The 16,130-nt window shown below is 37.1% G+C and overlaps 1 protein-coding gene across 1 annotated transcript; it reads right to left on the minus strand.

Moving 5' to 3' along the window:
- Window positions 1-13,283: 13,283 nt before the first annotated feature.
- Window positions 13,284-15,069, minus strand: LOC145093264 (heavy metal-associated isoprenylated plant protein 3-like). Its single transcript, XM_079031349.1, has 5 exons — window positions 14,805-15,069; window positions 14,527-14,728; window positions 14,108-14,412; window positions 13,926-14,013; window positions 13,284-13,848 (listed from the first exon to the last, which is right to left on the minus strand). The coding sequence occupies exons 1-5, from the start codon at window positions 14,811-14,813 to the stop codon at window positions 13,436-13,438; spliced, it is 1,017 nt and encodes a 338-aa protein (XP_078887475.1). The 5' UTR covers window positions 14,814-15,069; the 3' UTR covers window positions 13,284-13,435.
- Window positions 15,070-16,130: the final 1,061 nt, after the last annotated feature.

A 16,130-nucleotide genomic window follows, 5' to 3' on the forward strand; every position in this document is an offset into this window, starting at 1 on the left:
TTTACACTATATTGTCTAATAACTCACCACATACTAATTCTTGGGTCCTTGATACATGGTGTGGAATTCACATTTGTTCTGATTTGTAGGGCCTAAAAAGAAGTGAGGATGTGGAGCACAGGAAGATAAACTTGATCATGAGGAATAGGAAAGCTTCACCGGTCACCAAAATTGGAGCTTATTCTTTATTGCTTAGTAGTGGGTTAATATTAGATTTGAATAAATGTTGTTACTTGTCTGAAACGGCGAGAAATATTATTTCCTTTCATGGTTAGTACAAACAAGGATTTATATTTTCATTTGATAATGAATGTGGTGGTATTAATGCTTTTTATAATGGTGTTTTTTATTTTAAAGCATTACCTTGTGATGGTGTATATGAAACTGTGTCGGTTGTAGACAACTTAGGAAATAATGTATTGCATATTGATTCTTCCACTAGTTTATTGGACCTCATACACACAGATGTGTGTGGACCCTTCAGAACCGCCACAAGGGATGCTAGCCGCTTCTATGTGACTTTTACTAATGATTATAGTAGATATGGTTATGTCTAATTAATCAAGCATAAGGCAGAAACCTTCGAAAAGTTCAAGGAGTCTAAATAGGAAGTGGAGAATCAGTTGGGAAGGAACACTAAGATGCTTTGATCCGATCAAGGTGGAGAGTATCTTAGTACAGAGTTCCTTGACTATCTTAAGGAATGTGGAATTGTTTCACAATTGACACCTCCCAGAACACCACAGCTTAATGGTGTGGCTGAGAGGCACAATCGAACCTTGTTGGACATGGTTCGTTCCATGATGATTCGAGCTTCATTACCAATCTCATTTTGGGGGTATGCCTTAGAGACTATCGCCTATATCCTTAATCTAGTCCCTACCAAGAAGGTTGCCAAAACACCTCACGAGATGTGGACTGGGAAAGTTCCCACTTTAGACCATATCAAGATTTAGGGTTGCGAGGCTTTCGTGAGACGTGAGACTCACGACAAGCTCGAACCTCAAAGTGAGCAGTGTATTTTCATCGGCTACCCACATAAATCTTTTGGGTTACCTCTTCTACAAACCCAGTGAGAATGTGGTCTTTGTGGCAAGGAGAGGGGTCTTTCGCGAGAGAGAATTTATAAGCCAAGGAAACAGTGGGAGGCAAATTGCCCTTGAAGAGCTTCAAGCGTCAAGTGATGAAGGAACCTCAAACCCTAGCAATCAACCTGAGGAGGAAACTTATGTTGAACTAACTGACAAGTCTGTACCTCTGAGGCGTTCCACTAGTGTTAGGAATCCACCTGAGCATTACTATGGTTTCTATATTACTACGGAAGGTGATACATTTATCAGTGATAATACACTGGAAAAATTTGGATGAACCTAATAGCTATTGGGAAGCCATGGCAGGCCCTGAGTCTGCTAAATGGAAAGAGGCTATGGACAACGAGATTCAGTCCATGTATGACAATCAAGTTTGGAACTTGGTTGACAATGTACCAGGTCGTAAGACGGTCGGGTGCAAATGGATCTTCAAGAAGAAGATCGACATGGATGGGAAAGTGAACACTTATAAGGCACGACTGGTTGCAAAGGGCTTCACCCATATTCAGGAAGTTGACTATGATGAAACCTTTTCACCAGTAGCGAAAATTAAGTCTATTAGGGTTATGCTAGCCATTATTGCATTTCATGATTATGAAATATGGAAAATGGATGTCAAAACCGCTTTCCTTAATGGAAAGTTGGCTGAGGATGTTTAAATGAGTTAGCCAGAGGTTTTTGTCAATGCAAAGTACCCTGATAGAGTGTGCAAGCTTGAGAAATCCATTCATGGATTGAAACAAGCATCTCGCAGCTGGAATCTTTCTTTTGATGAGAAAGTCAAAGAGTTTGGTTTTTCAAGAAGCGAGGATGAGTCTTGTGTATATGTCAGAGCTAGTGGGAGTATAGTTAGCTTTTTGGTACTGTATGTGGATGACATACTACTCATAGGAAATGACATCCCAACTTTGTAGGAGATTAAATCCTGGCTTGGGAAGTGTTTTGCTATGAAGGACTTTGGAGAAGCTGCATATATCCTAAGGATAAGGATATTGAGAGATAGGAGTAAAAGACTAATTGGAATTAGTCAGAGCACCTACTTGGACAAGGTGTTGAAGAGGTTCAACATGCAGAATTCCAAGAAAGGTGATTTATCGATCCAAAGAAATGCCAAACTAAGTAAGGCTTATAGCTCGAGTACAGAGGCTGAGATAGCTGAGATGAGTCGATTACCATATGCTTCCGTTGTTGGCTCGATCATGTATGCTATGACTTTTACCCGCCCTGATGTGGCCTTTTCTTTAAACATGGTCAGCAGATATCAGGGGAACCCTAGCAAGGCTCACTGGACTGCGGTAAAGAACATTCTCAAGTACCTGCGAAGGACTAAGGATTGGATTATTGCCCTTGGTGGGAGTGATGACTTGAGAGTAGTAGGGTATAGTGACGCCAACTTTCAGACCAACAAGGATAACTTTCGCTCTCAGTCGGGTTGGGTGTCTACCCTGAATAGAGGAGCGATTACTTGGAAACGTTCCAAGCAGGAGACGGTAGCTGATTTGATGTGTGAATCAGAGTACATAGCAGCGAGTGAAGCGGAAAAGGAGGCGATATGGCTGAAGAACTTCATCGGAAACCTTGGAGTTGTACCAGCTATAAAGGAGCCTATGGAGATTTTCTGTGACAGCAATGGTGCGGTTCCCTTAGCCAAGGAACCGAGAGATCATAGCAGATCCAAACACATTGACAGAAAATATCACTTCATAAGACACAAGATAGAAGAAGGACTCTTCGTGACAAAGAGGGTATCGTCAGAAAAGAACCCAACAGATCCCCTTACGAAGGGACTGGCTAGGGTTAGGCATTTGCAGCATGTGAGGCGCATCGGGCTGAAGGGCGATATTAGTTTTACAGATTAGATAGCTATCTCTGAAACTTGTAAAATGTAATTGGCATTTGATGATTAAATGAAAGTTTTTGTTTATTTATAAGTAAGGTGTTGCTATCTTGTGTCAATCGTTTACTATTGTTTCAACTTTGCATGTTTTGACTTCCAGAACAATTACTTTATTCAAACTCTCCACAGTCAATCATACTTTGGAAGTAGTTATGAATCAAGATTGTCATGAATCGGGCTTGCAGATGTCTAAGGTGTTAGACATAGCAAAATTTGCTACAACATTCATGAGTGCTCATAAGTTTTGAGGATTGGATTAAACCCGCGCTCATTTGTATCACTTCATGGAATTTATCTCGAGTGATCGTGAGACGGTAATATCATATAATTCTTCAAACCTAGAGATATGAGTTGTTGACTATGAGTTGGTTGTGCATTGATTGTATGCAAACGCATCAGTAACTTGATGTTATAAAATGTGCCTTTGTGTATGATTCAACAAGTAGTAGTACACGCATATGAGTCGAAGTTTATCTGTTCCTTTTAATCCTTGGAGGATTAGAAGCGATATTTGGGCCCCTCGATGATTTTTTTGACCTATGTGTCGGGCCCGGTTAGAACCAAATTGATGTGTTCAGTTTAGTTCTATGTCAAACAAATCGGAAATCGGGAAACAAACTGTTGGACAATAAGTACGACGTTGTTCCATGTATTTGTCCGGATGATATCTTGAGAACAGAGGATTATATGATCACTTATATAAAATGGCACTTCATAGTCCAACAGAGTTTTAAGAGCTACGATTGTTGGTCGGTTCCTGAATTCATACTTGCAACTATAGTTATCAGACTTATCCAAGTGGGAGACGATTGGATAAGGTGTCTAAGTTCGTAACTATATTTGGTATGTACTTGACCCGAACCGGCATGATCCATTTGGGTTGCATTTCACCGAAACAATTTGTATGGATAATCTTTTGAGAATAGTATATTTATGATTTATTAATATATTATAAGTTATAATATGTTAATATGAAACCAAATTATTTAATTAGTATTGATCAAGAATTAATTTGGAATTAATTTAGTGATCAAAAGAAACTAATTAAATATAGACTCTTATATATATAGAATGCGCCAAAGCTCATTTCGGATGGGCTAAGCTTGCATGCATAGTCCATGGAGTTTTTAACCCATGGATCCCATGGAAATAAAATGTCACACCCCAAAACCGGAATGGCGGAAACGTTTTAGAGTGGATGACGTCATGTCAAGTATCACAACATATGTAGTATAGTAATCAAAGTACAACAACCATTGCATTAATAGTAATAGTTTTACATGGTTTACATTACATAGAAACATCAAGGTAATACAAGTAATAATATAGGTGCAGCTTGGTACTAAACTGTCTTCATCAAAAGCTTCGGGGATGTACCTGTCTATTGTTGACCTGAGAATACAAGTTATTTGAAAGCGAGTATCAGCATTTTTACAAATGCTGGTGAGTTCATAAGTATTTAGTGTCATTTTATCCAAATAACTTTATATAAGTAGTAGTTTTTAGAGTATACAGTGAATTAGAGTCCTTTCCAGAAAATCCTATATTTTCTAATTAAAAGCAGTCTTCTACCAAGACTGGACAGAGTTATGTTATAAAAAGTAATTTCCCTTAACACTATCATTATCAAAATAGGGTGTTTGATTTTAAAGAAAGTAGGAGAATATCAGGGAAAAATAACATGTGCCTCAGCAGTGAAGACTGCTGACTAAGGCAAAAGAAATCATAGACTCCAGGAGAGTATCGAATGAATGACACGCCTGGCTCAGTCTAACGAAAGGAAACACAGACCCTAGACGGTATCAAATGAAAGATACAGCTATCAAGGTCTAAAACAGTGAATACAGACCTCAGACAGTATCAAATGAAAGATACAGCTGACAAGGTCTAAAACAGTGAATACAGACCCCAGACAGTATCAAATGAAAGATACAGCTGACAAGGTCTAAAACAGTGTAATTCTAAGAGTGTGTTTCCAGCATGTAGTGATAAATATTGTTACCTTAAGACCATGAATTATAAGGTAACATGGAGATACTAGTAACCATACTAATCGACACTAGAGTACTTGACGCCCTGCAAGCGTCGGTGTGAATATGACATTTGTCACCCCTTGGCTTGGTAGGCCATGGATTGTAGCTAGCAGTCAGGGTGCGGGGGTGTCAGTCACGTATAGATCTATACACACAATGTCCGCTCTCCCTACAAGAGACTCTGGTTACCAACTAGACAACGGAGAAGGTCGTGTCCTGAAGATGTATCCCAAATAGTGAATTCTGATGAAAGTGTTGGACTAGCAGTAGAGACTCATAACAGAACCGACCGATGTAAAACCCATACGTCTATACATGTATACATGATATATAACTAATGATCAAACGACCTTTGGATGGATATCCAATCCCACCAGACCACATCCAAATGAGGAAAAGGAAATAGGGTGAACTAGTCTTCCAAAGTCCTTTAACCATTATTCATATAGCTATACAAGTATAGGCATACATTTACCTAAGTAGAAGCGTTAGCAAAGTAGAAGTGTTTCACGAAGTAGAATCGTTTCTCTAAGTAAAAGTGTTAATAAAGTATAAGTGTTTACGAAGTAGTAGCATTAATAAAGTAGGAGCGGTTCGTGAAGTAGAAGCGGTAATAAAGTAGGAGCGTTTACGAAGTAATAGTATTTCTCGAAGTAGAAGCGTTTAACAAGCATAAGTGTATCATGAAGTAGGAGCGTATCACGAAGTAAAAGCGAATCACGAAGTAAAAGCGTTAACAAAGTAGTAGCATTTAACTAAGTAAGAGTATTAACTAAGTAAAAGTATAACGAAGCAGTAGTTTCTAACAAAGCAGGAGTGTAAAAACATGGAAGAAATCTTTGATGAAAACTTTAGAAAACCTTTGTACTTAAGAAAATCACGACTTGGTATTCTTTTGTAAAATAAGTTTGAAAACCTTTAGAAATCCTTGAAAACCTTTCATGAGTAAGTTTTTAATGAAACTTTGATAAAACATTCAGTGCGAGAGTCAATTTAAGGAAAGCTTTGTACAAGTAAAAACGTTTTAGAAAACCATTTACAGCATCATACTTGGTAAAACAGTTGACAGTGTAAGAAATCCTTAGGCATGCGGGTTATCAATCACATGTGATTAATATCATAACTGGCATGTTTAACTTGTATCCCCCCCATAAAAACATGTAAAAACATTTAAAAAGGTTAACTCAGGGGTATGAACTCACCTGTTGTAAGTGGATCGAACGAAGGTGCCGGTTGGGCGCTCGGTGTCAAGTAAAGACTTGAACACACTTAGTGACCTATTAACATATGATAACATATGTTTACATACAATTAGTACATATAATACTAATTAAACAAGTATACGCATCCTAAAGTGCGGAAAACACTTTGATTAAGTGCTAGGGGTGTCCCGGGTAACATTTAAGGGTGTGTATGGCTTAGATAGGGAGTTTACTTTTCAAGAGTAAACTCTTTATAGAGTTCACGGCCCTGGGACTAACTCCTCATGAGTTAACGGCCGTAAACTCATGGTGAGGGTGTTCTAGGATGCCAAAAGGTCTTATATCACTCAAAGAATTAAGCTAGGTCCAAATACAAAGTGTATGAATGGATTTAAGGCATCAAATGGACCATTTGGGAGTTTACGGCCCTAAACAAGGAGTTTATGTCCGTAAGCTCCTATATGCATGTTCTTTTTGTGTTTTAGGGTCTTAAATGGTAGAGAATAAAATCCTATGTATTTTTCCAAGTCAAAAGAAGAGTTTAGGGCATCATTTGGGCACTTAATGGGAGTTTACGGCCCATCGACCAATTCTATGGGGGTTTACATCCGTAAACTCCTATTTCCTTGGTTTCTTAAATGTTTAAAGCCTTTGCTTCAATGGGGTTTGCTTCTAGACATTTTCCAAGGCCATAGGAGGTGTTTGAGGGCATTTCTAACACTTGAATTCGAGTTTACTCCCCATGAAGAGGATTTTACGGCCCAAGCATGTTCTTGGGCAGTAAACTCAAGTTTACTCCCCAAAGGTTAAGTTCAAGGTGTTCTAAGTCCGTTCCCATAAGTCATTTAGCCATATCTAAGCCTTAGGGGTAGTTTAGAGGGGTTTTGGGGCTTAAAAAAACCCCATTTAAGGGTGTTCACGGTCCAAGAGTGTTCTTGGGCCGTAAACACATAATCTTGCCCCTATTTGATGTCTTAAACTCGAATTTGCATGCTAATTAAGCTATACAACATGTTAGGGTAGATTACTTACTCGTTTGGGGCTCGAAACAGACGTTTTTGGCTCGAAAATAAGTTGTAGAGAGAGAGAGAGAGTGGAGAGAGAGTGAAAAAGTCTCAAATGGACTCCACTCACCCTTATATAGGGGTTTGAGTTGGGGATCAGTGGAAATCTACCCGATACTGCCGTTAAACGGGGCTTTTGGTCGCACCCGATTTAGTGGTCGTATTTTGACTTGGTTGAAACTAAAATTTTCCAAGGGATTAATGAGGGCGTTTCTAATTTGTTTCAACCCTTACAAAGTCATTTAAAAAGTCCCAAATTAATTAGCCAGTCCAAAAGTTAACGGACAGTTAAATAAAACGAGGCTTATTAACGGAAAAGGGGTTAAAAAATGACGGAATAAATTTCGGGTTGTCACATGAAAGGTCATGGGTATTAGGGTTTACATGGATGTAACCCTAATCCACCATACTATATAAATAGGTCTTTGGCACATGAAATGGCACTAGTGTGTGTGAGAAAAAGGGTGGGCCGATTTCTAGAGTGCTTCATATTCTCTCAAAGTCTTTCACGTTGTTTTGGTGATTTGTTATTCCACTTGAGGCATTCACACTATTAGTGCTAGGCTCTTGAAGCTCCAATAAATCAACCATAAGAAAAGGTAAGTCATTCTACTATTTTTATATTACAAGCCCCCCATGATATGCTAGTTAGATGAGAACCTTGGATAAATCAAATTTACATGTATAATAGAGAAATCATAGATTCAAGGTTTCTAGGGTTGCATGTACACCATAGGAGTGTTAGAATGCTCAAAACCCTTCAACAACATGGTAAGCACAAAGCTTAGTGAGTTCCCCTAAATACCACGTACACAAATAATAAGCCTCTCATGGCTATAACTCGGCATGGACCCTCTGGCCCCATGTGTCTCGGTGTGGACCCTCCGGTCGTGTGTCTCAGTGAGGACCCTCTAGTCTCACAGCTCGGTTTGGACCCTCCGGTCCTGTCTCAGTGGAACCCTCCAGTCCCACAACTCGATTTGGACCGTCCAGTCCTATCTCAGTAAAACACAGAATATAGCATATATATCACACAGACAAAATGCATAATATGACATAACTCAAATAAGCACAGAAGATCCTCCAGTCACACATAGACACCACTCATGGTAAGTATAGTGAGAAGACTTACATCGTAAGTAAGCAAAGAAAACTGGATACCCCTCGAACAGCCTAATCTCCGCCTACACGTAATAAGCATCTCTAATTAACTCATAAAGATCACAATGTCATATAACTCACGCTAAACGCTTTCTAACTCTTGAGATGGGCAAAAGACCATTTTACCCCTTTATGGCCCCCATAAACCATGTCTTGACTAAACCCTAAAGTCAACAGAAGTCAACACTCGAGTCAACTGCCCATGTTGACCCAACTCGCCGAGTGCACCTATGTGACTCACCAAGTCCCCACTGTTCCTCAAAATGTCGCAAAAACCCAACTTAACTCACCGAGTTGTCTCATCAACTCGCCGAGTCACCCTTGTCCAGACTCATCGGGGAAAACCTTAGCTGACTCGTCGAGTTAGCTCGTTGACTCGACGAGTCCCTTCAGTCTGAATTCTCATTCAGATGTTTTAAGGCAGATCTACTACTCCACACCCTAGATCTAGGCTCCCAAGGCTCAAACGTCACGTAAATCTTCGATATTTACGTTAATGCATGGCATATTTTGCTCCAAAATACCAATATAATTCTAACAAGGGTATTTATGAACAATAAATCTTATATGGTTGAATAAAGTTGGGACCTTTGGACTCTATGGACCTCACAAGGTCCAGATCTGAAGTCTAGACCTCTTGATAGACTCAATGCACTCAATGTCCCAATAAAAGGTGGTAAAAGCCCTAACTTCCATAATTATGAGATCTAACCAATAAGATAAGAAAGGTGTAGGATTTTTAAATTCCACATAAGCTCTGGTCGATATAGCACTAGATCCAAAAGTTTCTCCTCGTTCCTTGCTGGATAATATCCTCTTCTCCTCAAAAGATGCACTAGAATACTCAAAGATTAGCTCTATAACTCTCTTAGCTCACTGCAAACATTTAGGGTTTCACACAGGGGAGTTGGGCAGCTGGTGAGGCGGAAATGAGGACATAAGTTCTCTTAAATAGGCCCCAACCCTGGAGATTTAGGGTTTCACCTCACAACGCCAACTCGGCGAGTTAACTCACTGACTCATCGAGTCGATCATTAAACCCATGTGACCAAATCGGACTCTACTCGACGAGTTAGGCTCACAACTCATCGATTCACTCATGAAATACCAATAATAAATAATAAATAAATAATAAAAGAAATACCTGGGAGTCGGGATGTTACATGGTGGTGATGACATTTGTAGGGCGTTCTTGTGCTTAGACCCTAGGGTGTTAGGAGCTTAGGTTGAAGGTTTTCTTGTCTGCTATCATCTAATCGGGGGTGAGCCCCAATGCTGATAGTGCGTAGCTCAGCTAGATTGTCGAAGTAGACTACGAGTGTTGTCCATTTCAATATGAGAGAAGTTAATTGTGGTGATGTCCTTTTAGTGCAAGATTAGAGTGTCGGCGTCTGGATGAGATGCTCGGAGACCGACTAATACCATGGATTTTCATTCATCTTGGTTGTTGTGGGGAAGTGCATCTTGAAGTAGAAGCGAGAGCTGATTTCGAGGATGAAATCTATTTTAAGTGGGGGAGAATTGTAACATTCCGTTAAAAATAAATTAAGGAGTCAATGGAACTTTTTTGTGATAATGAAGGAGCGGTTGCCTTGAAAAGGGAGCCAAGAAATCATGGAAGATCAAGACATATAGACAGAAAGTACCATCTTATCAGACATAGAGTAGAAGAAGATCACCTCACTGTGAAGAGAATATCATCTGAAGAGAATCCTGTAGATCTACTTATAAAGGGTCTGAGTAGGGAAAAACACATTCAACATGCAAGGAACATTGGTCTGAGAGATGATATTAGTTTTAGTAGTTAGATAGTTATTTTGAAACTTGTAATAAAGTAAATGTAATTGACTTTTGGTGATTAAATAATAGAGAATTATTTGAGTTTGTTTACTACCTTTTGTCAATTGTTTATTTTGTATTTCATTTTTACATGTTCTACTTCCCGAATAATATGATTATTCAAATTCTACAGTTGATCATACTTTTGGAATTAAGTAGTGAATTAAGATTGTCATAAATGGAATTGTAGATTATCTAAAGAGCTTTAGACGTAGCAATAGTATTGTTGCAATGTTCATGAGTACTTGGAAATGGAGATTTAAGTATTTGATTAACCCACGCTCAGAGAATTACTTCATTAAATTAATCACGAGTAATTATGAGATGATAATATCATATAATCATGAAACAAAGATATATGAGTTGTAGTTTACAAGTCGGTTGTGCATTGATAATACGTAAACGCATCAGTAACTTGATGTTATAAAATGTATTATCACGCATGATTAAATAAGTAAATGGTGCAAGCATATAAGTCAAAGTTTATTCGTTCCTTTTTCCATAATGGGAAAAGCGATATCTTTGGGCCCCTCAGTGATTTGGTGTTGACTTATAGTGTCGGGCCCAACCATGACTAAATTGATGTGTTCAATTAGAAGTTCTAAGTCATTACAAATCAGAAATCGGGAAACAAAGTCTTGAACAATGAGATTGATTATATTCCATGTCTCTTGTTCGAATGATATCTTGCAGAATGGAGGATTATATGATCACTTATCTTAGGACACGTAACTGACTCGGTCAGAGTTCGACAACGGCTTTTGGAAGCTACAATTTGTTGATCGATTGAGAAGTTATACTGATAAATATAGTTATAGACTTATCAAAGTGGGAGACTGTTCGATTAGGTGTCTAAGCCCATAACTAAAATTGGTATATACTTGAATTGATAGTAGCACAACCCTTTTGGGTTGCCCTCAAACCTAGCAATTTGACAGGATAACTTTTAGATAGATAGAAATAGAGAGATTAATTTATTATGTGAATAGTAAATTAAATCAATGGTTTATTAATGTGTTATGAAAATAATATATTAATTAGAAATCATATTATTTAATTAACAATTAATCAAAAATTAATTAGAGTTAATTATGGGATTAATTGGATTAATTAAAAGTACAAGGACTGTTTGGTTATATATTGATAGTTGAGGAAATAAGGCTTTAGAACCTCATGGAATGAGGTGGACGAAAATCATCTAGGGTAAGGCCTAGATGATTTTGTCCAAGGCCCATTGGATAAGGGGATTGGGATGATTGGTCACCAAGCAAGGGAATCTAGGGTTTATCTCTTAAAACCTAGCTTTGGCCCCAAGTATCTTCAACTATATAAGGAACCCCTAGCCATTGTTTTCGTTGATCGCTTCCCTTTACAAGTCTTGGACAAAAATTGTCTCTCCCCTCTCCTCTCTTAAGTTATCCTCTTGCTAGCTTGGGTGTGATTCCATTAAAGGCACGACATTTGTGGTGCTAGCTTCCAAGAGATCTTCAAAAGGAATTTCTAGTTGTTTGTTATAACAACTAAAAGGTATGTAATCCTAAAACCCTCTCCTCTATTTTTCGAAACTATCCTAGGGTTTCTAGGGTTCTTTTTGATGTTCTTAGTTATAAATATTTAGGTTGCATGCAAACTTAAGGGTTCTTTTTTTGTTTACCGAAATCCCTTCAGTTATGTCATGAGAATTCCTAAATGTGAATGTAGAGAGTAGGAGTTGCGTTTAATTCTTTGGGAGTAGTGAAAGATCAATGATCAAGAACACTCAGTGTCATGTGGCTGTTTTGATAACGATTAGTAGTCAAAGTAGAGAGAAAGAATATGTGCTGGAGCACTTGAACGATTTGCATCCTAATTGATGGATTCTTAGTTATGTGTTTTTTGTGATTGTATTTAGATACAAACTGATCAAGTGAAAAAATGAAAGAGAGTGCACAACTGGTGTCAACTGATATGATGGTGAATGATCTCCGATGATTGGGTTCTAAATAATTCGGAAACAACGAAGTTAACAAAAGATGTTTTGAAAAAACAATGATATTTTTTTAATAGTATAGAAACTTCAATGATATTTTTTATACTAAAATGTGTACTTCGTTGGTATTCTGTTACAAATAATATACTTCAATATTATTTTTATACTAAAAAAATAATAGTAATTTTTGAACATTTTGGAGATTTTATTATCTTTTTAGGACATTTTTCCGTTTACCTGGGATAACCAGTTACCATAAGGTTTTATTTAAACACATGTATACTTCGTTTGTATTTTGTATACAAAAAATATATTATAATTGTGTTTTTATATTAAAAAAATAACAATGATATTTTTTGAACATTTTGATAACTTTGTTACCTCTTTTAGTCATTTTCCCTATTTTTAAAAGACCTTTTAAGTAGAATAAATAGATATAGACATGGTCCGTTTAGCTCTTGTGAAGCCTATATTTCACGGTGGTATTTTTTATAAGGTTTTTGGGTTTTGAATTTTGTCAAGCATTGAGTAGCTTACTCGTATTATTATTCTTATTATTTCCTAGGTGGTATTCTTTTTTATTATTATTATTTTTTAACAAACACGAGTGATTTTGATTTTTCCAAGTGGTTTTCTAGTTTTTGTTTCGTGCTTATTTAGTTTTTACATTGTTAGTTACCTAATAAGATTTATTTTCTGTTTTTTTTTTAAATAAGATTAGGACAAAATAAAAAATATATTTGAAATCAGAAGTGGATTATAGATCCAAAAATGATTTAACAAAAGACGAAACTAACGAAAAGTTAGATTACATCAAACATTAATTTCCAAATCCACAACTGTACGTGATGCTACAGATAATACTATTTCAATTCAGTAAATAACATAAAGAAGAAAGCAAATATTAAACTCCCATTCCAAAATTACAAAAATACATTTCCCTTTTCCATCTACTTCATAAGATTGAGAATAACAATCATATCTTTCTAAATATCATTTTAAAAATTTTCTTAAAAGATACTCGATAAATCATTTAAATCCATATATCATATATAAAAATATATTTTAAATATCATTTAAAAGGATACCAAGAAAGATACGACGTTAGTCGGTTTTATATACAAGTGACTACCCCTTTGGCCCTTTGTGTTTCCATTTTCCATTTTTGCCCTTCTTCCTTCACATAACACTACAAGCATTTGGGTTCTCATCGCTGAACAACTGAGGGGCATGTACGTAATCCGCATAACCCGACCCATATTCAAAATGTGGATACGGACCTCCAAAACTCTCCATCTTGTACGCCTCCATCTTCCCACCAGTACCATCGTTTCCGTCTCCGTCATCTCCGCCGCCACCTTTCTTCCCCTTCTTCTGGCCACCGCCACCGCCTCCGCCGCCGCCTTTCTCCTCTCCGTCGTTACCACCGCCACCCTTCCCTTTCTTCTCATCACCGCCGTCTTTCTTCGCCGGAACTATCTCCACCGCCTTCTTCAGTTTCTGCTTCAGAACCTCCGCCAGCATCTTCATATCAGTCGCCCCTTTCACAGTCACCAAATCCTTGTTCTTATCAATCGACATTTCAATAAAACCTGTAAAAAAATCTACAGTTAAATCACAGAACAACAGCAACCAACATTGATAGGAGAAACCAAAATTCCAAAATTACCCTTTGTTTTGCTGATAATTTTATGAATCTTCCGAACGCAACCCTGGCAGTGTAACGGAACCTTCAAAACCGCCGTCGTCACCGATAGCTGGTTAAGCAAACCGACATCACATTAGTAAAGGTAACTGACACTCAAAACAGCGCATGTTAGCAATAAAGACTTTTGGGTTACTAATATGAACCTCTTTGGGTTTCTTCTCGTCTTTCTTAACGGCGTTTTTTGCCTTATCAGAAGGCGGTTGTTGGTTCTCCGAAGATGATTTTTGCTGCTTCTTTTTATTATCTCCTCCTCCTCCGCCTCCGTCGCCGCCGTCAGATCGGTTGTTGTTGTTCTCTCCGTCATTGTTCTTTTTAGTCGCCGGAGAGATGAGTTCCACCTTTTTCTTAGTTTTTTCCTCAACCTTTTGCCGGAGTTTTGCCGGATCGAGGTTCCCGATGACCGTAAGTTTATTGAGCTCACTGTCACCGATTCTCACAGACTCAACACCTATACATTCAATGATCGAAAGTTCAAAAACAAAGCGCTTAAAAACAGAGAATTAAACGAGAAATCTGAAGCAAAATCGAACAAAAAACAGAGAAATTAAGATATTTAAATCACCATCGAGACTACGAACTGCTTTCACGACTCTACCGGCGCAGCCTTCGCAGTGCAAGTCCATTTTCAGAACCACCACTACAATACCAGAACCTTTCTGCTTCTTTCCACCGTTATCTTCATTCTCATTGTTATTGTTGCTGTTGTTGCTGTTGTCGTTGTTGTGGTGGTGGTGGTTGTTGTTGTTGTTGTTTCCGTTCTTCTTCTGCAAAATAATCAAAATCCATCACGTAAAACGATCAAAAACACGAAATCTGCGTAGAAATCAGTAGAAAAACTACCTTCGCCATTGAAGGGAAAACTCAGAAACCTTGGAGAGAGAGTGAGATTGGGAGTTAATGGAGTAGAGAGGGATGATTATATATAGGAAACAGTACGTATATTAACAGATTGTCTTGTCAAATTAATGAAATGAATGATTAACGATTGTGAAAGAAATTAATTAAAAAGAAAGAGGAGATGAGAGGAGATGAAAAGAGAGAAGAAAATACGGTTATGGAGAAACTTCTTCCCCAGAGAAGTGGGATGAACATGTCATGCCCTATGTTCTCTCTACGTGCATTCAAACTGTTTTTATACCTCCATTTAAATTGAATTTTTATTTCATGTTATAATTTGTTAAATGCTTTAATTGGAACAAAATTAGAATATCTTTTAACAAGGGTTTATCTTAATTGCTACTAAAAGATTAATCAAATTCAATTTATTAGTAACGGGAAACGTAATAATTTAAAATGACGATTTAGTCATATAGTCAAAGTTATAAAATATTCTATATAAGGAATTTACCACAACAATAAATGTCTTGTAAATATAAAGTTTGACGAATCGAATTGAGGGCCGTGGGTTAATTAGCGGACCACGGTGTTTTAGTCATTTTTTTTACTTTACAAAATTGCTTAATATTTTTATTTCGGGTTTACATTTTAGGAGTTGTCATATCATAAAATGATTTTATCGAATAAGATTTTTGTTGTTCATGAGATAGTCATCCATGACAATCAATAACGAAAATAAATATATAGATTTTTTTTATAGAAAATAATTTTTCTAACAAATTCCAGACCAGCTTTCGTATACCGATTAATTGCTGATTAATTGTTGTAAGGATGATGCTATGCTAATTAACCTCTACAACCACAAAGGTTAAAGTATAAGGATTTAAACATAAATCAATTATTTATCCACCATAATTATGCATTGCTTACGTCATCATCTAATATAACTCTCTATATCAATAAGGTATTCCTTTTATGAGAAGGGATTCTTTATTTCTTATTAGGGATTGAATTTCTTGTTAAATGTCATTCTCTATTTCAATAGTTTTTTCTGCGATGTTGGAAATGATTTTTGGTGTTCATTTTGATTGACGAAATGATTTGATTTTGGGCCCGAAACAAAAATAGTTAGAAGATTTTGAGACTCATTTTGGTTGACATTTGGATTGATGTTTGTTTCAAGTCGAAGATGAACAATATGTTTTAAACTCTAAATCATAACTGGGCGAATTTATAATAATAATAATAAATGACAAAAAAATAAATAAATCAGTCATTGTAATATAATGGCCATTTTCGGAAGCGTAATTCAGAGAAGATAAAACCACA

The sequence above is a fragment of the Lactuca serriola genome, chromosome 1, assembly GCF_051521515.1.
Source record: "Lactuca serriola cultivar US96UC23 chromosome 1, Lser_US96UC23_V15, whole genome shotgun sequence".
NCBI classification, from domain to species: Eukaryota; Viridiplantae; Streptophyta; class Magnoliopsida; order Asterales; family Asteraceae; genus Lactuca; species Lactuca serriola.

Bases quoted from the DNA above. Each gene is read 5' to 3' on its own strand.
- LOC145093264 (XM_079031349.1), bottom strand. The intron at 14,413-14,526 runs GTGATTTAAATA...TTGAATGTATAG, and splicing joins AGCAGTTCGTAGTCTCGATG to GTGTTGAGTCTGTGAGAATC. The intron at 14,014-14,107 runs GTTCATATTAGT...TTGCTTAACCAG, and splicing joins ACGAGAAGAAACCCAAAGAG to CTATCGGTGACGACGGCGGT.